Genomic DNA, 21,499 nt, shown 5'->3' on the forward strand with positions numbered 1-21,499 from the left:
AAGCTAATTCTAAAATCATTAAAGCTATCCTCATCTCAGATTTGTAGCAGAAATCTGAACTTTGTCAAAAATATTGCTATTGTAATGTGGGCTTTTTCCCCCGTGGTTTGCACAGTGCACAGTAATGAATATTAATGTGAGCTGTAGACTCTCAGTGGATCCATTTTCTTGTCTTCTTTTTCTGCTGACTCGTCTAATGCAAAGGAGAAATGAGATGATCTAAGATAACTGAAGCCACAGGCCCTCAGTGTATGCTATATGGATTCGGTATTATTTTCAGTAAGTGCCTGAAGCCATCAGATTGCCGTATGACCTGCCTCATACTAGGTCAATCATTTTTTCAATACAAAATAATAATAATAAACCCATCATATTTGTCATTCACTGACCATTTGAAATGCAGTGAAGGAGACATCATTAAGACAAAACTAATTTTGCCTTGAACCCAGAAAATTATCAGTTGTGATGTGGTGATATTTGATTGAGAATTAAAATCATATTGATGAAAGTGAACAGACAACGGAAGAGTCTTTGGGATGGGAATACATTCCTCTTTGGAGGATACTTTGAACTTGAGAGTTATTCAACCCCATTAGAGAAGATTTGAAAACAAAGCACTCACTTTTTTGGAAAGTAAGAGTCAAGGTGAATAAATGAACAACAAAGATCTTTTTTTATATGTGTGTGTATGTACGTACGTGTGTGTGTATATATAATATTCCTTTTTTTCTGAATATAGCATGTTTTCTTTGGCAAACAAAAGTATAACTTGTAATATTCATTTTTCAAGCTTCATGTAAAATACACACACACACAGATGATATAAAATCACACACGTGTATAATATATTTAGAAGCACACACTTTACAAATTTGAGAGGTTTTTGAAGCACCACAGATCCTGACCAAGTGTTTTCCTGGGAAGAACCCTACTCCTTCCCCTCACCCCCACTGAGAGCTGCTATCTCTGACCTTGATGCATGACAGATGTTTGTCATTGAAGACAAGGTTGGTTAATGAGGTCCTGGAAGGCACTCAGATATTACGATGATACAGATGATGGAAGAACTTGTATCAGTCTTATCTACACAGGAAAAGTTCTTACAAGTTACACTGATATACTGGTATAGTTGTACTTTGTTTGCACACTCTTATTCCAGTATGAGTGTTTGGGGTCCCGTCCCCCCGCATATGGCTTAAACTCCTTTCCCAGTGAGATAAGCTAAGCCAAAAAATGCCCTCTTACCAAAAATCACTTACGCATGTAGACAAGGGAATAGAATAGTTCTCGCACAGGAGTTCACTAAGATGGACGCTTGCATCCACTTAGAGTCCCATTGACTTAATTAGAACTTCACATGAACGTAAGGGTCTGCCCTTGTACATCTTTTCACAGGTAAAGGATTAATATTATCTTGATATGTGGCCAGCATTAGTAGCATCAGAGGGCAGCAGAGGCACAACATAGCTTGAGACCCCAAGAAAACATTCTTACTAGCTTTTTCTGAACACCAAGTACTCTCAGCTGAGACTGGTAGAACCTCTTCTGCTCCATCTCAAATATTCCCCACCCAACTTTCACCTAGGGCTAGACTGGAAGATGAAAGCCTCCTGCTCAAAAAAATATCATCTGGCACATAAAATTCTGTCTCAGTTGTTGTTTTCCCAGAATGGTTTGTGTACAAATGGTACTGTAGGTTGACGCAAACTTTCATTGGGTCTGTCTTGTACGCTGCATAATTTTGTGTAAACACAAATTTTTAATATAACACAACAATTTAATCTTAAAGATATCTTTAAAGCAAAGCTCATGATCCCAATATTTGTGGCTTTCTTTGAAGCCCCCTCTCAAGCCATGTTCCCTAGACCTTAAAAGTTAAAAGTGACTTTTCTGAATTCTGCAGCTGTGGAGAGGATGTATACGTGTGTAGGGGAACATCAAAGTGCGCAGAAAGATGTAGAGGGCATGGCTGATATGTACTGTGTGGAGGGAAGATCAGGGGTTCAGATAAGCTCTGTTTACAGGCAGAGGTGGGAGCACCCCTATTATAATGGAAGTGTAGGGCAACGTTAATAAGACTTTTTTTTTTTCAATTGCTTATAACTTTGCCAAACTTCAACCATGTGGAGTGAAATTTTCAATTCCAAGTATATGCCTCAGGCAGAATATGGTTGGAAAATTTCTTCCAAATGACGCTATCATTTCTGAGAACAATGCTAGGAAAAAAATACGTTATGTTGTCTATTTAAAAAATTCTGTCAACCTTTTACTTGAAAAGTTTTAGCAACCCTATACTTTGGAGCAGGGATTTGGCAGCCATTTTGTCAAGAATGTACCATTTATTGTGCAGAGATTCATGGGGACAAATTTGGCCAAGTTGTAAGTCATTGGAAAATCACGGTTCAGTTCACACATGCTCAGAAAAAGGTTCTTAAATTCTAGTAGCTAAATTCCCCGCAGATTCAGTCTGCGCTAAGCATGCAGCTGTTCAAGGCTACAGTGGATCTATAATGCTAAGTACTCTGAAAAATGAGGTTCTTGGAATCTCAAATTGGGAACCCAAAATTACCACATATTTTGACCTTAATCTCTGTGGCTTAATTTCTTATTTGAAAAATGAGGATAATACCTCTTCATCTCATAGGAGTGTTTTGAAAATAAATTCATTAATATTTGAGTAAATTATAAGAAGGGGATGAGCACCGTAGACAGACTGATGAGGAAATTAATAATTCCAATATCAGAGTGAAGTTTGAATAGTGGGCAGTAACTAAGACGTAGGGCCCCACATTGAACAAGGTGGATAAAACAAAATATTGAATGACTCTTTGAGTGAGCACCATCCATTCTGCTCACTCAGTGAGGCAGGGAAAATAGTACGGTTTCCTATAAAGAGAGACTATTTTAATTTAAAGGCACAAGGAGGTTGAAATAAGGTTGCCCGGTCAGCCTTAATTCTGGCATTTCCTAACTTTTCGGTGCTTGACTTTGTGACCTTATTAATGCTCTTTTAACACAGAGGAGGGGTTGTGTGTAATTCTGTATAGGTTCTTATATCATCCTCATCATTGTAGTATCTGAGCACCTTCCAGTAGTACATTAAGTGAAGTAACTAATAGCTTGTCACATGGGATTCATTCTACACTACACTAGCACTGATTCAATGGTATAGGAATACTGGTATACTATACTGGCAAAGAGTTCCTAGTGTGGACACAGCTACACTGGCAAAGTTGTGCTTTCTACTGGTATAATAAAACCATCCTCACACAAGCATAACGAGCAATATTAGTAAAAGTGCAGTTTTACCAATATAGCTGTGTCTACACTAGGGACTTCTGGTGCGATCCCTAAGCTATACAGTTGTGCTGCCTCTTCACACCCTGGACTGACATAGCTTTGCTGGCACCAGTCTGTAGTGTAGACCTACACCAGACCTTATAGCCAGAGGGAGAACGCTGTGTATTGTGCAGGGGGTTCTTTTGGTAAGGTTTTGGGTTTCTTTTTTGTTTTTGTTTTTTATTTTTTAAATGTACACACTGCTGTGAGTTTATATTGGGGAAGGAAGGGTAAAGAAATGTGCTTTGCACATGGAGCAGAAGATGGTGAGGTTTGTAATGGTCCTTAGTTCCTTTGTGAATTGTTCCTGACTCCTAGACCAGCCCCGGGAAGGTTCTGTTTCCTGCACAGATGACCTTTACTCTATGGTCGAAAGCTCCCTAAGGGTTGTTAGATTCATGCTCATGTATGTTTCATTGCTGTATTTCAGATGGGAGATGACAAGCACATGCTTTGCAGAGGCATTATCCTGTAGTTAGATTGTGAGGGATCATGGCCCAGAATTTAAATGGGTTTATCTTCAAGAAAAAAAAATCAAAGTAATCACAAGTTTATAGAGGAGGCTTTGTTCAGTAATAAAGCTTAGAGCGATGGCTGACGGTGGGGCAAGGATTTTTTCTCTCTTGTATCCTTTCTCAGAGAGAAATGGGACAATTAAAATTCTGTATAAAATTAAGTATAATGGAGGGAAAACCTGTTAGACTACCGAATGTGCACAATCAACTTGAGTAACTGTGTGACCTTGTCACTCTGTCCTTCGTCCTCCCTTTCTCCCTACTCGTTTTTTGTTCTGACTTTTTCATTTATATTATATTTAGACTTCAAGCTCTTTGGGGCAGAGACTCTGTTCGTCCTCTTTGTGAAGCACATTTTGGGTTATTGTACGATAATAATTAGTAATATTAAAAAGCCTCTTTAGCAGCTTCCATCACAAGCTCTCTCACACAATACCAATCACACTCCACTCATCCCTCCCTAAGTCTTCTGTAAAAGCCTAGGAATATAGGTGTACCTTGCCAATATGTCCTAAAGCTCATCCAGACCAGGTTCTGGTGAATCCAGGGAGGAAACAGTATTTAATTAACTATATTTAGTATGACAAGTAATATAAACTGGACATACATTATTTGAATAAATTCATAGATTTGTATAGCACACTCAAATAATTTGTGTTTGAATAAATCTGGAGCTGGTCAGGAATTTTTGGATAAAAACTAATACTTCTTCTTCGAGTGATTGCTCATATCCATTCCAGTTAGGTGTGCGCACCGTGCGTGCACGTTCGTCAGAAGATTTTTACCCTAGCAACTCCGGTGGGTCGGCAGGTCGCCCCCTGGAGTGGCGCCGCTATGGCACCTGATATATACCCCTGCCAGCCCATCCGCTCCTCAGTTCCTTCTTACCGCCGTGTTGGTTGTTGGAACTGTGGAGCGCGGCATAGCTGTCCTCCACGTACCTAGCTTCTCCTTGTTCACTTGTTGTATATAGTTATCATTAGTGTATAGAGTATTTAGTTCATAGTGTCAATTAGTTATTGTATATAGTTTAGCGGGTTCGGGCTCTAGCCCTTCCTCATACCCGGTGCCCAGGCTCATGCCCAGGTCGCAGGGATTCAAGCCGTGCTCGGCCTGCAAAAAGCCGATGCCCACGAGCGATCCCCACGACGCCTGCCTAAAGTGCCTTGGGGAATCGCACATATCTGAGAAGTGCTGCATTTGTAAGGCCTTCAAGCTGCGGACCAAGAAGGAGAGAGACCATCGGTTGAAGACTCTCCTTATGGAGGCAGCTCTTAACCCTCCTTCCTCGGCACCGAGTGCCGGCACCGGACCGCGCTGGCACTGCGAAGACGCCTCAGCACCGGCCTTCCCCGGCCCCGGGTCCCAACAGAAGAACATCAACGGCCTCTACTCCTGCGAAGCAGACTCGTGCGGACCGCCCGGCACCGACTCCTGCCGCTGCCCCGACGCCAGTAATACCGTCGACTCCGGGCCCGAGAAGTCCGTCGACTCCGGTCTTGGTGAGCTCCCCGGTGAGACACGTGGTAGAGCTGACGGTCCCCACTATGCCAGAGACATTCTCGTCGGCCAGGGACCTGATCCCAATGACCGAGTCTGCTCTGCCTCAGCCCCCGGCACCGCCGGCGCGGGTTCTTCAATCTAGAGGAAAACCGGCGGCCATGAGACCTCCGTCCCTGGAGTCAACGGGCCGGCACCGATCCCCACCTAGGTCCTGGCACCGATCCAGGTCCCATGGAAGATCTCGATCAAGATGCTTCTCGCAGTCCCGGCACCGCTCATGGCGGCGGTATCGGTCGTACTCGCCGTGCAGATCCACCTCCCGGTACCCTCAGCACCGTTCCGGTTCTAGTCATCACTACCAGCACCGAGACTCCTGCAGCCACTCGCGCTGTCGGCGTTCCCGATCCCGGTCGACCTCCCGGCACCGAGCTGGTGGCAGGTCCCGGTCGTGATCTCGGCACCATTATGACTCCCGGTACCGGTCACCGGCACCGAGAAGGTCTCCACCAACGGGGGCAAGGGGCCCGTACCAACCTCGTTCGGCCCCCCCCCGGCCGTCTCGCCAGCTGCCTGTGTCCTCCCAGGCGGATAGCCTATATGCCCCGGACACAGATGTCCCTATCACGTTGTTCCACGAACCCCAGCCTCAAGAACATAGGCCACAGCAGTGGGGGTTCTGGACACCTTGGGCGTACCATCAAGCCCAAGGCCTTCAGCCGGGTCCCTCACGTTCCAATGTCTCAGAGCACAGGGTCCCTGAGGCCATGATTTCCCGTCCTCGTCGTCCTCCTACTGCGGAGGAAAGGTTGTCCCAGCCTCAAGACCCTGAACCCCCCGCGGAGTCGGATGCAGTCCTTCAGGCAGAGCGCTCCGCAGACCCACTCCTCTCGGGTCTCTCCTGGTCATCATCTCCGAACGAGGCTGTGGCTGGGACATCATCTACCAGCCCGCCTCCACTTGACCTTAGGGCGCACCAGGACCTCCTCAGGCATGTTGCACAGAACATGAACCTGCAGGCCGAGGAGGTCTCGGAGATACAAGATCCAGTGGTGGATATATTGTCAGCGGATGCCCCCACTCGGGTGGCCCTTCCGTTTATTAAAACCATCCAAGCCAACGCCACTACTATCTGGCAGTCTCTGGCTTCTGTTCCCCCCGCTGCGCGAGGGGTGGAACGTAAATATATGGTCCCCTCAAAGGGGTATGAATACTTGTATGTCCATCCTTCCCCTTGTTCCCTCGTCGTCCAATCTGTGAACGAGAGGGACCGTCATGGTCAGCAGGCCCCGGCCCCAAAGTCCAAGGAGGCAAGACGCATGGACTTACTCGGCCGGAAAGTCTACTCTGCGGGGGCCCTCCAGCTCCGTGTCTCTAATCAGCAGGTCCTCCTTAGCCACTAAAATTATAACACCTGGGCTGCAGCGGGCAAATTTAAGGAGCTGCTCCCTCAGGACGCACGTCAGGAGTTCTCCGCGATCCTTGATGAGGGCAAGAAGGTCGCGAGAACTTCCCTGCAGGCTGCCGTAGATGCCGCGGACTCAGCTGCACGTACTCTGGCATCTGGCGTTACTATGCGCCGTATCTCATGGTTGCAGGTCTCCGGCCTCCCCCTGGAACTCCAGTATACCATCCAAGACCTCCCATTTGAGGGCCAAGGCCTGTTCTCTGACAAAACTGACCCCAGGCTACAAAGCCTAAAAGACAATAGGGTCATTATGCGCTCCTTGGGGATGCACAAACCTGTTACCCAGCACAGACCCTTCTGGCCACGGCAGCAATGCAGGCCCTACCCCCAATCCCGGCAGAGGCAGGACTTCGCTAGACGGCGAGGCAGGAATGGTCACCGCAGACAGTCTGGCAACCAAGGGGGCCAGAACCAGAACTCCTCCAAGCCTTCTTCTGGGCCAAAACCTTCCTTTTGAAGGTGCGCCCGAGGGCGTTGTACCAGTTTCGTTGATGGATCCATCCCCTCCTTTTTCCAGCCATCTTTCCCTTTTCCTCCCTGCATGGTCTCAGCTAACATCGGACCGCTGGGTCTTACGCACGGTGGAATCTGGATACCACCTGCAATTTGCTTTAAATCCTCCCTCCCACCCTCGTCCCTCTTCAGGGACCACTCTCGCGAGCAGCTCCTCCTACAGGAGGTGCGAGCGCTCCTCGCCAAAGGAGCCATAGAGGAGGTTCCCGAGTCCAAGCGGGGCAAGGGGTTTTATTCCCGATACTTTCTGATCCCCAAGGCGAAGAGAGGTCTCAGACCTATTCTCGATCTGAGGGAACTCAACAGATACCTAGTAAAGTTGAAGTTCCGTATGATATCCCTGGGGACCATTATCCCATCCTTGGATCCTGGAGACTGGTACACCGCCCTCGACATGCAAGATGCCTACTTCCATATAGCCATCTTCCCACCCCACAGGAGGTTCCTCCGGTTTGTGGTCAACCAGCAACATTTCCAATTCGCTGTCCTCCCATTCGGGCTATCTACAGCCCCAAGAGGGTTCACCAAGTGTATGGCTGTAGTCGTCGCCCATCTTCGCCGCAGTCGTATACACGTATTCCCCTACCTGGACGACTGGCTTATCCGAGGGACTTCCGAGGCGCAAGTCCTCAGGCACATCCGCATTGTCATGAACCCCTTCGTAAGCCTAGGTCTACTGATCAGTGTGGACAAATCAATGCTGATCCCCACACAGAGGATAGAGATTATCGGCGCCACCCTGGACTCCACCCTTGCCACAGCCTCTCTGCCTCTCTCAAGGTTCCAAACTTTGGCAGCCATCATACGGAGACTGCAAGCAGCACCCTTGACCTCAGTGCGCACCTGCCTTACCCTCCTGGGCCACATGGCAGCCTGCACGTTCGTAACGAACTATGCAAGACTCCACCTAAAACCCCTCCAGTCCTGGCTCAACGCCCAATACCGTCCAGCCAGAGATCCAATCGACATGATTGTCACAATTCCACAGGGTGTCTTGGACTCCCTCCAGTGGTGGCTGGACCCTTCCGTGGTGTGTGCGGGGTTCCCGTTCCATCCACCCCAACCCTCGGTGTCCCTGACAACAGATGTCTCCTCCCTGGGTTGGGGGGCTCACCTCGGGCTCTTGCAAACCCAAGGCCTGTGGTCACCTCGCGAACTAGCCCTCCACATCAACGTCCGGGAGTTGAGAGTGGTCCGCCTTGCTTGTTAGGCGTTCCGTCACCATCTGCAGGGCCGTTGTGTCTCGGTGTTCGACAACACGACGACCATGTATTATATAAACGAGCAGGGCGGCACGAGATCCTCCCCCACGTGTCAAGAGACCTTACAACTCTGGGACTTCTGTATAGCCTATTCTATTCACCTCATCACTTCCTTTCTCCCGGGGGTCCGGAACACGCTGGCGGATCGTCTCAGCAGGTCCTTCCTGTCCCACGAATGGTCCCTTGGCCCGGACGTTGCTCTTTCGCTCTTCCGGAGGTGGGATTTTCCCCGAATGGACCTCTTTGCATCTCGCGGGAACAGGAAATGCCAGATGTTCTGTTCCTTCCAAGGCCTCTCACCGGGTTCAGTGGCGGACGCCTTCCTTGTTCTGTGGACAACGCAGTTGCTCTATGCCTTTCCACCGTTTCCGCTCATCCACAAGGTCCTATTGAAGGTGCGCAGACACAGGGCCCGCTTGATCATGATAGCTCCAGCGTGGCCTCGGCAGCACTGGTACTCCATGCTGCTGGACCTTTCCATAGCCGACCCAGTCCCGCTGCCCCTTCATGTGGACCTGATCACTCAGAACCACGGCAAGCTCCGTCACCTGGACCTTCAGTCGCTCCACCTCACAGCGTGGCTCCTGAGTGGCTGACCCGGTCTGAGCTCCATTGCTCTACCCCAGTGCTGCAGGTGCTCCTGGGCAGCAGGAAGCCTTCCACTAGAGCGACGTATTTGGCCAAATGGAAGCGCTTCACCTGCTGGTGTGCGGAACTGATTTTCCTTCCCACCGAGATCTCCATTGCTCAAATCTTGGACTACATCTGGTCTCTCAAGCAACAGGGCCTGGCAATATCATCTCTCCGGGTTCACCTGGCAGCCATCTCCACCTTTCACCCGGGGGAGATGGCCGCTCGGTGTTCTCTCACCCTATGGTGACTAGATTCCTTAAGGGCTTGGAGCGTGTCTACCCCCAGGTTCGCCGCCCTGCCCCTACCTGGGACCTTAACCTGGTTCTGACCCAGCTCATGTCCCCTCCATTTGAACCATTAGCGACTTGCTCCCTTCTATACCTCTCATGGAAGACCCGCTTTCCTGGTGGCCATCACATCAGCGAGAAGGGTCTCGGAGCTTCGGGCCCTCACGGTAGATCCCCTGTATACCGTGTTCCATAGAGACAAGGTGCAGCTGAGACCGCACCCAGCCTTCCTCCCCAAGGTGGTATCGGTTTTCCATGTTAACCAGGAGATCTTCCTACCTGTCTTCTTCCCCAAACCCCATTCGACTCGCAGAGAGCAGCAGCTACACTCACTGGACGTCAATAGGGCGCTCGCCTTTTACACAGAGAGAACTAAGCCATTCCACAAAATCCCTCAACTCTTTGTTGCTGTGGCGGAATGTGTCAAGGGGTTACCCGTCTCTTCGCAGAGGATTTCCTCATGGGTAACATCCTGCATTCGCGCCTGTTATGAATTGGCGCATGCTCCCCCGGGCCACATGACTGCGCACTCCACCAGGGCTCAAGCCTCATCAGCTACTTTTCTTGCTCGCGTGCCCATTCAGGAAATCTGTCGGGCAGCAACTTGGTCTTCTGTCCATACCTTTGCTTCCCACTACACCCTGCTTCAGCAATCTAGGGATGACGCAGCCTTCGGCTCTGCTGTGTTGCACTCTGCGACATCTCTCTCTGACCCCACCGCCTAGGTAAGGCTTGGGAATCACCTAACTGGAATGGATACAATCACTCGAAGAAGAAAAGACGGTTACTCACCTTTGTAACTGTTGTTCTTCGAGATGTGTTGCTCATATCCATTCCACACCCGCCCTCCTTCCCCACTGTCGGAGTAGTCGGCAAGAAGGAACTGGGGAGGTGACGGCCCGGCAGGGGTATATATCAGGCGCCATAGCAGCGCCACTCCAGGGGACGACCTGCTGACCCACCGGAGTTGCTAGGGTAAAAATCTTCCGACGCACACCTAACTGGAATGGATATGAGCAACACATCTCAAAGAACAACAGTTACAAAGGTGAGTAACCGTCTTTTTTTGCTGGAATGTATTCATTTTGACAGAACGGTTTATCATGTCCAGGATGGAATTTCTGATCAAAACCAGTGAGAGAGGGAGAGCCCAGAACAGCTAATAGCCTGGTGGTCAAGGTTCTCATCTGGGATGTGGGAGACCCAAGTTCAAATCTCTGGTGTAAATCAGGTCTCCTAGATCCCAGGTGCATGTCTTAACAGCTGGGTTATTGACTGTTCTGCTCATGCTCCATCTTACTGCGTGCTGGTGTGTCTGTCTCTCATCCCAATGCGGAATGAGAGAATTTTCACAGGTTAGGAAAAACATTTCCTGCCCAGCTTTCTCTGCATTGGACAGCTGCCTATTTTTATTGTAACATTTTGCCAATATACTTTAAAAAAAATGCACTGTATCATTTAGTTTCCATCCCTTTATTTCCCTTCCTTTCCTATTACACCTCTACCCTGACATAACGCTGCCCTCGGGAGCCAAAAAATCTTACTGCTTTACATTGAACTTGCTTTGATCCCCTGGAGCACTGTTTTGTTATATTCAAATTCGTGTTATATCCGGTCACGTTATATTGGGATAGAGGTGTATTTGTCTTATCTCTTTTCCCTCTCCATTTTCAGGGTGCCATTCCTTCAGTCTAAATTTTCCTTTTCTCTCAGCTTCAATCCTGTTTTTCCCTGAATTGCTCCTCTCTAATATTTTCCTTCTTTCCAAAAACCTTAAAACAAAGATATGATATATAGATATATAGATAGATAAATGTGTTAAGACTGGTCATTTGTTCATACTAATCTCCACTTTTTTTTCTGAATGGTTAAAGTTAATAAAAAGTCACTCTAGACATGCTTTAAGCAGGTTTTTTCTTGCTTGAATAATTATACTGAGACAGTTGTTTAAAGCGGGTGATGCAGGGAGAGAGAGGCTTGTATATGGGACCTGAGAATCATAAACATAGAAACACAGATGTAATGATAGCTTAAGCATAAATTGTGTCTTTCTTTCAACACTTTTGGTTTTGAAAAATAAATGTCAATTTTTAATTCTGTTTCAGCAACAAGAACAAGATCCAACTAACTTATATATTTCCAATTTGCCGCTGTCAATGGACGAGCAGGAGCTTGAGAATATGCTTAAGCCATTTGGGCAAGTTATCTCTACAAGGATACTTCGTGATTCCAGTGGCACAAGTCGTGGTGTTGGCTTTGCAAGGTACTGTAGTTTGCTCATTCTGTACTATGTAAACCATGTGTCCATCAAAAGTGTTCATCATAAAAATGTCTTTTTCTAGCTATTGTCACTAAGGGTTCACCCAGACAGGAGGAGGAAGAGGTAATTACAGAAAGCATACCATACTTTTAATTTGAATCCCTTTTTAATTAAGAGATGCAGCAGGACTTTGGTAATTTGTGCTTTGCTTAGCCAAATATGTCAGACTCTCAACTAAGATTTGGGGCTAATTTTGGCTTGCTCTGTGCAGCAGTGCAGGGGTTCAAGTGGGAAGAAGACTCCACTTTTCGCTCCTTGCACAGCTATTGCTCCCACCTCCCTCACACCTGAGTAAGTGGGCAGGAAGTATGTGGAGCCTTCTCATCACCACCTCTAATGATAGCCAACATCTGTGGAAGAATTTGGGCTGAAATCCTCCCATCACAGACCCTCCTTTCCACATCCCCCTAAGCCCTTCCATTAGGAAAACTTATGACAGTGCCTCAGGCTGATAATCAGACCTCTACTTCTGCTAAATATAGCATCTTCAAGGGCAAAGGGAAATTCTCCCTATTAAAAGCAACAGAGAGTCCTGTGGCACCTTAAAGACAATCAGATGTATTGGAGCATAAGCTTTTGTGGGTGAATACCCACTTCGTCAGACGCGGTGGATATTTACCCTCGAAAGCTTATGCTCCAATACATCTATTAGTCTTTAAGGTGCCACAGAACTCTTTGTTGCTTTTTACAGATCCAGACTAACACGGCTTACCCTCTGATGCTTGTCTCCCTGTTAAGTACTGTATGAGCAGAACCCCGCCCTGGCCTCTATAATACAGTTTTTGAGGCTAGGTTTCCAGGAGGAGGAGTTGTGGGAGGGCTCCTGCACTACTGAAATACCTTTCTTTGCATCAATTTTTCTGAAGAAAGAGACCCATCACTCTGTATTGTGAGTGCTTGGCATATTCTGGCTTATGAGCCTGTTTCCATTTTGGAGAAAAATATATTTTTGATCTTCCATAATAAATCTTACACCAAAAGCATTTGACATCTAGATGGGAATTGTTCTCCCTTAGAGTCAATAAGATCAAACACTATTTCCATGGTCCACTCAGCTCTCAAATACCCTGGCCCTGGGGGTCTGCATTTCCTTTTGTTACTTGCTATTTGACTATAGCAGATTTCCATGCCAAGAGTTCTCACGTGGCCCTTTAGCGTTTATTTTCTCTGTCTCTATGTCCTGCATTAAGCCTGGATCAACTCATGGTCACTCTTGAAAACAGTCAAGATCTCTTTTGTGTGCAAGCTGAATGACCACATTTGAGAACTGGATTGGAGATTTCTGTTAATAGTGTCTGCAATAAGGAGCACTCCTTGAATTAAGGAAGTAGATCCTAAAAGATATATGATTAAGCATATAAATGTGCCACAAAAACACTGATGATAGGTAGAATTAGTCCTCTTGGATTTCGAAGAGCAGATGACTGGATAAGCATTTCTGAAATTTTGTCTATGTTGTGGTAGTTTTGTATTTGAAAAAGTAGGAGAAGATAAAATTGTTGGCACTCTCGTTGACTGTACAGAGAAGAATCTGAACATTGTATGCCACCTGACATATAGTCAGAAGTCTATTGATTTGTTCAGTCGAATACAGATATTTTAGAAAGTGGTTTCACTGAGTTTGCTTATGGGAAATTAACAAGACGATAGGGTCTCCCTGAAATGGTCTCGTTGCAAGTTGCTTCTCATTCTGTTAAACAAGAGGGATTTGGGGCAAGATTTTATCCTAAACTCTTGTAGCATTAGATGCCAGAAGAGCATTACCTTAGCTTCAAAATCTGTACTAAGTGGGTTCTCTACTATACTAAGACTGAAACAACTCCATGTGTTCATTTAGAAATATAGCTGGCTTTTACAGTGACAGGAGAGGAAACCTGTGTAAATGAGTTGTATAAGACCATATTTTGACATCTATCCACATATACTCAAGTAGTGCAGATTAGATGTCTGAACATTAATGGGTGAATGCCTTTTTGAGACTGAAGGTTTTTAAGGGACATACGAATGAATGTACCGTAAGCTTTCAGTTCTTGTGTCTATGATGTTTTAGGAGGTTAGTAGAAAGTAACCTCAGAATAGATTTTGTCAAGTCCAGATTTGAATCTGAGACTAACACAGTGACTCAGATCCAGCAATCCAGAGCCTTCTCCAAGCTCTCTTGGTTCTCCGGTTACGTTTGTGAACAAGCCCTTTTGTTCAGTCTGCCCATTTGCTGATCTTGGTTCTTGGCTATGGAAGAATTTCCCAGGGTCTGAGTGGGAAGACTTCCAGGAGTCCAAAAGCATCAATATTTACCTCTAATTAGTTACTGTAGATTGCTGATGAGTGGAACGTGACTTAGTCATATGGCCTAACTTGTGGATCTGAGTTTCACAAATGTAATAACCAGATAACAATCACATTAATGATTTTGTATATATAACCTCATCTTCATTTTACAAAGCTGTTAAACTTATGCTCCTGTTAGAATTGCTATCTCTTCGCTTTTCATCTCTGGGTGAACAGTTCCAATTCAGTCCAGGTTGGTAATGACTAAAAGTCAGGACTGTCTGAAGGCAGTTCAATGTGCTGTGTGAATAGAGTTCGCTTTCTTTCTCTGCCTAGTGAACATTGCAAAAACCACTGCCAACAGTGGTACTGCCCTTTGGTGTCTGTCTCAGAGAGGCTATGGTTTGAAATTTGAATGAATGAATGACTGTGAATTAACCCATCTGTTAAGTACCATTGAATGGACTTTGCACTGCTACTGCCAATGCCATACTAGATGTGTTTAGCTAGAATCCCGAATCTGCCGATAATCACAAGCTGGGTTCAAACTCTGTCTCGGCTCATGAATGTCTTCCTGGATCCACAAAGTATGTCCTGAGCTCAGTCAATGCAATTTGCAGTTCTGGTCTTCTAAGCTCACCCCACAGCATCTACTGTTAGATGCCTTGAGGTCTCCTGTTAGCCTTACCTTTTTGCTGTCCCAGCACACCCTATTCCCACTTCACCTGGTGCAAGTTGCCCTTCCCGTAGGATTTTCTGAAGGAGCAATGGAGTAATTAGGTCAGGGCTGCTGTGCCCTCTCCCCTCCAAAACAAACAAGCAAAACCCAGCAGGAATGGGGAAACACTACCGTGCCTGCTGTACTAAATAAAGTGATGGCCACACCCCTTGTGGCTTAGTTCTGTAGCTAGGGCAACTCTGGCTAGCAATTATGAGCTGTTCCATCTGTTATATCATTGCCAGGGAAGCCAGTGGATTCCCTAACTGCCATTATAAAGTTTATAGGGCATCTCTGTTTTTGCATTGTCTAGGATTTTGTGGGAGCGAGTGTTCCTGCTCCTTCTGCATCATCGAGATGCTAAGCTGCTTCCTGTTCCACTTACTGCAGAACCTAACTGAATTCTGGGATAAGGCATTGGCCTTTATAAAGTTGGAAGATGGTGAAAGAGAGACCATCTTGAGGAGAATTCAGGGGTGAGGGTTTTCCTGTTACATGCCTCCTCTACCTTTAAGAAGGTGGGTGGGAGGGAGAAATTAGGGAGGGTTTCTTGAAGCATTGGGTTTAGGATCTAAATACCAAGAATCATGTAGTAATAGTCCCATTGCCAACCCTTGGAAATTGAGTATACATGGCCTAACTTGTATAACCCATATTATCTGAGCTCTGTAGGGCATGACCTAATAAACAGAGAAATTGAATTTTCAGAGTGTCGAGTCTATCACTTTGCACAAAAAGTTAATTCTCTTTAATTTTACCTATAATTTTACCCTGTTGCTCACACACACAAAAGGAAGTCACAAAAGTGAAAGGAGAGCAAGAAAACCTAGTAAATCTGTTTGTTTTTTCAAATGCAGAAACTGGACAAAAGTTTAATTTCTGTTTTATCCTTTATTTACATAGGATGGAATCAACAGAAAAATGTGAAGCAGTGATTGCTCATTTTAATGGCAAATTCATTAAGACACCACCGGGAGTTTCTGGTATGTTGATTATATTGCTATTCTGACAACATATGTCAATCGATGACTGTCCTTACAGTTCAAGCATATCCTGGGGATTGTTATACCTGGTTTCTCATTCATTAAAATGTAACACTGCTTCCCTGGATAGCTAGAATATTTGCTGGCCTGGAACACAGTAATGCCACTTTTGTAGAAAATAACACCATGATTGTTTTCATTTTCACAATAGAGCTTCACTGGGAAGCAGTACTGTTGTGTTCCACTCAACAAAGTAGAAAAGCAGTTCAGATGTCTTGAGCCAAATTCTGCACTAACTTACATCCTGTGTAACCCCAAGTTAATTGTATACTCAGTAGAGCAAAGGTTGATTGGTGGCCCGTGGATCAATTAGCTGCTGTTTTTTGTTTGTTTTTTTTTAAAGTGACCTAAACTTAGTGTTTTGCCATCTACCCATGCTTTTGTTTGAAGTCATTCACTTGCTGGCAAACTGGATCCCATGAGCAACATCTTTGCGGCCTGCCTACGGAAAATCCTTTTGAAGTGCATTGAATTTTTCCACTCTGCATCTGAAACAGATTTTCAAGTTCTTGAACAAGGGAAAAAAGAGACCCACAGAAAATGCTAGAAAAATGCAAAAGAATTTGGAGTCAAAATACGTAGGAGCTCAGTGGCATCAGACTATGCTCACACCACCTTCACTGATATCTTGCCTGTTAAAAATATAATTACAGGAAAACATGAATTAAATTGGAAGTCACTCTATAAAACACAGAGCAGCAGAGTAAATTAGGAAGCAAAACAGGACAATACATGAAGAAAGAATACATGGCTAAGATTCCAGGTTTCCTTTGGTAACTATTTTACAGGGACACTCAAGAAAGGATTTTACAAGTTACAGTGTTGTTAACACATTTACTGATGTTCTACTCCCATTGATGACGCGTCCCTCATGCCCAGACCTTGGCACAGAGAACACAGGAAAAGGAAAACAACAAACAGCAAAAAAAAAATATATATATATATATATAGCTTGATTAATAAAACTACATACATACCTCATCCTTGAAAGATGACTCCTGCATGAGTCAGTCTGTGGTTTGATAGGCATGGAAAGGCTGCTTCCCCTTGCCCAGCTTGATCTATTGAAGGGTGGCATTTTGACTTGAGTGCCTTTTGCAGACTCTCTGCACTGGGATTTGTTCCATAGCCTACCAAATAATAATTGCATGAAAACTGTGGACATTAGGGTTAGGGGCTGTAACTTCCATTTTCCTGTTGACTATCTTTGCAAATATCCCATGTAGATCATTATTTTGTGAGGTGGAAAATCCATGAGGCAGCAAATAGATAATGGTACTATTTTCATTGAATGTTAACTGTTCTCTTGTCCCCTTTCATTTTGCTTTGTTTTATAATACTGAAATTGTTCAGACACCGTTAAGAGTCTCATGAGTAGGAGCAGACAAAGCTCTAATCAATATTTCGGTATTTCTAACCAAAACAAAAGGACTGTATAGAATCTGTGCAAAACTGGCAACTGCAAAATTGTGGGAACTCCTGCTAGTGGTTTTTAGGTTGCTCATTTGCAGCTCTGTGTCCTGCCCATGCCTGGATTGGCAGCTGTTATCTTACCATAGCTGATCACACCCTGCCTACTATAGGCCCTTTTGAAGCCACAGTTACACCCTTGTGCTATCAGGTTTTACCAGGTAGAAGCAGCAAGTTGTTGGGCAGGATTACATTATAGGAGTGATTTGTATAACAAGTGGGGTGGGGGAACACACTGTGTAAATGTGACTATCTGGGGACAGTAAGATACACTCATTGTTAATACTATAAATACTTAGCATTACACTGCTCATTATTCAAGTAGGTGAGGAAGGGCGTCGCTGAGAGAAGCTACATCATTAAAAGCTCAGTGATGCTACCATGTAGGCACAGCGTGGGGTTGTGGGTGGTGAGAAGCTGTCCTGTCCCTTGGAGAGAATTTCTGTGGAGGTAGAATTGCTCCTGATGCTCCCTGATGCAGGCGGAATTCTTGATATACAGTAACTCCTCACTTAACGTTGTAGTTATGTTCCTGAAAAATGCTACTTTAAGTGAAACAACGTTAAGCTAATCCAATTTCTCTGTAAGAATTAATGTAAATGAGGAGTTAGGTTCCAGGGGAAAAGTTTTTGACAGACTAAAGACTGTATGTGTGTGTGTATGTATACACACACAGTATAAGTTTTAAACAATTTAATACTGTACGCAGCAATGATGATTGTGAAGCTTTCTGAGGTGGTGGAGTCAGAGAGTGCAAGAGGGTAGGATATTTCCCAGGGAATGACTTACTGCTGAATGATGAACTAGCACTTGGCTGAACTCTCAAGAGTTGACATATGGTTGTTAATGTAGCCTCACATTCTCTACAAGGCAGCATGAATGGAAGGAAGTGATAGCATGACAGAGAGAGACAGACACACACACACACCATTTGTGTGTGTGTGAGAGAGGGAGAGGCAGAGACACTGTGTGTGTGTGTGTGTGTGTGTGTGTGTGTGTGTGTGTGTGTGTGTGTGTGTGTGTGTGTGTGTGTGTGTGTGTGTGTGTGTGTGTGGAGAGAGAGAGAGAGAGAGAGAGGGAGGGACAAGCGTTGTCCCTTTAAGTACACTGACCCCACTCTCAGTACACTGTCTCTTTAAGTAGATTAGCAAGTTGAGACAGCAGCTGCTGCTCACAAGCTCCCTCCCTCTTGAGCCTTGTAGTGTCCCTCCTTCCACACACGCGCACACACCCCACTCTGTGGAGATGAGGTACGGGAGCTGGGGGAGGCACACAACCTCTTCCTCCTGAACAGAAAGCAGGAGGCTCCTGGGAGCAGCTCCAAGGCAGAGGGCAGGAGCAGCCCATGGCAACTGGGGGAGGGACAGCTGAACTGCCCGGCAATTGATAGCCTGCTGGGCAGCTGCTGCACAGGAAACTTGGGGCTGGTCTACACTAGGGGAGGGGATCGATCTAAGATATGAATAACGTAGCTGAAGTCGAAGTATCTTAGATCGAATTACCTACCGTCCTCACTGCGCAGGATCGACATCCGCGGCTCCCCCTGTCGACTCTGCTACCGCCATTGGCGTTGGTGGAGTTCCAGAGTTGGCAGGAGTGAGTTCAGGGATCGATATATCGCGTCTAGATGAGACGCGATATATCGATCCCCGAGAAATCGATTGCTACCCGCCAATACGGCAGGTAGTGAAGACGTAGCCTTAGGAGAGCTGATGGGGGACTGCTTGTCCTCCCTGGTTCTAAGTCCCCACCAGATAGCTCCAAAGGGCTGCTCTTTCTGCAATCAGTGGACAAACCAGGCAGCTGCCAAACAATGTTATAAGGGAGCATTGCACAACTTTACACAAGCATGTTCTCTAATTGATCAGCGACTCGGGACGACGCTAAGTGAGGAGTTACAGTAGTCCTGCAGGAGGTACAGCTGATTCCCCACCCTGCACTGCAGTCTGACACAGAATGGGACTAGGCCATGGGGCAGCTTCCTGGCCCTTAGCAGCCCATGCAAAGACAATGGAGAAGGCTCACACCCTACTGAGTCAGGCACAGTTTGCTCCTAAATGGATAGTAAGAGGGTAGAGTTGTACAAAGTAGATTATTATCCTTTGGCGGAGTGAGGACGGAGTAAGTTTAGAGCCATACAAAACGAAACTGCAGAAGTAGAACTGCATGTTTAAACTGAAACACTGTGTACTAAAAACTTGTCTAAAATCAGCAAACAGAGCTGAATATTTAAACACCATTACCAAGATGGAGAGGGGGATTGTAATGAAATAGGTGTAGGAGGAAGAACATCTCTTTTAGTTAAAATAACAAAGATTGGATTTAAATGAAAGAAGGGTTTAAACACAGTTATAGGAGCTGGACCTCCTAGGCAGCATGAGAAGACGGATCAGGAAACCTTAATGCAAAGTTCCCTGTAAAGGCAAAACATAATGAATGCGGCTCAAGTATGTATCCTGACAGTGGAACTTCTAAGGGAGGTGCAGGATAGAACTATTTCCTTACACAGACTGTTAAACAATCAACAGTTACAGGTGCCCAACCCTGAGAGTTAACCAAGATTAATATTAAGCTGGTTCTTTACCCAAATACCTATATCTTATATTAAGTGCAAACTCCCTCCCTCACCCCAATATTGATGTTATGTCAAGGTTACAAAGGGTTTTTTTGGTTTGGGGTTTAAGTCATGCAAAAAGATAAGGCTCAAAGATCAATGTTCAGTCAACCATGTTATAAATCCACAGTGGTACCTACTATCTCTTGAAGCATTTTTAACGTGCCGAACACTAAAGTATGATTTCTTTTAACAATTGTTTCTTTTCCTGGGATTTTGTTAACTATGTTAGATGAATATTTCTCTCTCTTTATGCCATAAAATGAGATATGCCATGACTCATGTAACATTACTGGGAGAGCCTTAACTTTTGCATATGCTGCCTTTTTAACTTTACCTGTGCAATTAGTTAGTTTTAATATTACCTTAACATAACTTGCATTTAATTTTTTTTCTTTTTTAAGAAAAGTAATTGTCTTTACTGAAGAATGGAGTGTTTAAAGGTTCTCAGGCTGTGAAATCTGAATGTCACTGAAGTGAATTGTGTCACTGAAGTGAATTTACATTTAGGAAATGACTTTCCCTGAAGAAATGTTTGTATTGTTTTTTTTCAGTTTTGGATTTTTCTTTCATATCACGTAAAATATTTGGGCTTTGGCAGATTGAGGTATGGACCCCTGTGTATCTCCATTGTGGTCAATTAACAGAATTTAGCCCAAAATATTGATAATGGTCAGTAGTTAGAGCAGCTCCTTTATAGTTAAAGTTTTATAGTTATGCTTTGGCTGGAAGAATTGGGTTGCATGAGTGAACTGAAGGCAGATTTTGGACTATTGAGTTTAAAGTAACTTTTTAAGATTTTAAAAAGGGTGTCTAAGTTTTTTATTTAAAAATATGAAGTCTATTTTAATTCATATTCTGATTAATTAGCAAAATGGGAGTTTACATGGATTAGTTTCTATAATTTATGGTGTGTTCCAACTTCTGCCAACCAGTACTACCTATTTTTTAGATGGAACTGACCAACTGCAGATCTCCAGTGAAGTGAGCTTTGCAAGTACCTTGTACAACTACAACACACACAGCTGACTTTTACAAGTTTCACTATCTGCTATCATAGTCAATCTGACTAAAAAAAACCAAAAAAGGCCAGGGGGGTGGTGCTATTTTAGTTGCCCTAATTTGGAGCCATACTCTTCCACCTTTTCTCAGTCTATGTAATGCCTTCCTCCAGGAGTAATCTCATGAAATTAGTGAGACTACTCTTAGAGTAAGGTACTGCTCAATATAAGAATTTGGCCCTTGGTAAATTGGTAAACAGAAGTAGAAAAGAATTTTCAGAAGACCCTAAATCCATATTGTGGTCCTTATCTGTCTTTTCCTTCTCAAAAGATTTAGGAGTCAGAGTTGGAAAATTCTTTTAACTGCCAGAAGAGATCAGCACTGTGTGTTTTTAATGTTGTAAATTAAATTTAATTTTCTTGTGTACCCACTAGGTTAAGCCTGTTGCTTTCATCATACTTCACACAGAGTTGCTCCTTTCTCCATGAGTAGTTCCACTGAAGTCATTGGGACTATCCATGGTGTAAGGTACTGTTCACTGCGAGTA

At 44.9% G+C, this 21,499-nt stretch overlaps 1 protein-coding gene across 4 annotated transcripts in view; it reads left to right on the plus strand.

Moving 5' to 3' along the window:
• Positions 1 to 21,499, plus strand: part of RBMS1 (RNA binding motif single stranded interacting protein 1) — a 204,140-nt gene that overhangs the window by 154,062 nt on the left and 28,579 nt on the right. For all 4 annotated transcript variants that reach the window (XM_030579894.1, XM_030579895.1, XM_030579897.1 and 1 more), the window contains exons 5-6: positions 11,623 to 11,780; positions 15,727 to 15,806. In XM_030579894.1, the coding sequence (XP_030435754.1) occupies positions 11,623 to 11,780; positions 15,727 to 15,806 (238 nt within the window). The remainder of the gene's footprint in view (positions 1 to 11,622; positions 11,781 to 15,726; positions 15,807 to 21,499) is intronic.

Source organism: Gopherus evgoodei, chromosome 11, assembly GCF_007399415.2.
Source record: "Gopherus evgoodei ecotype Sinaloan lineage chromosome 11, rGopEvg1_v1.p, whole genome shotgun sequence".
Lineage (NCBI taxonomy): Eukaryota > Metazoa > Chordata > Testudines > Testudinidae > Gopherus > Gopherus evgoodei.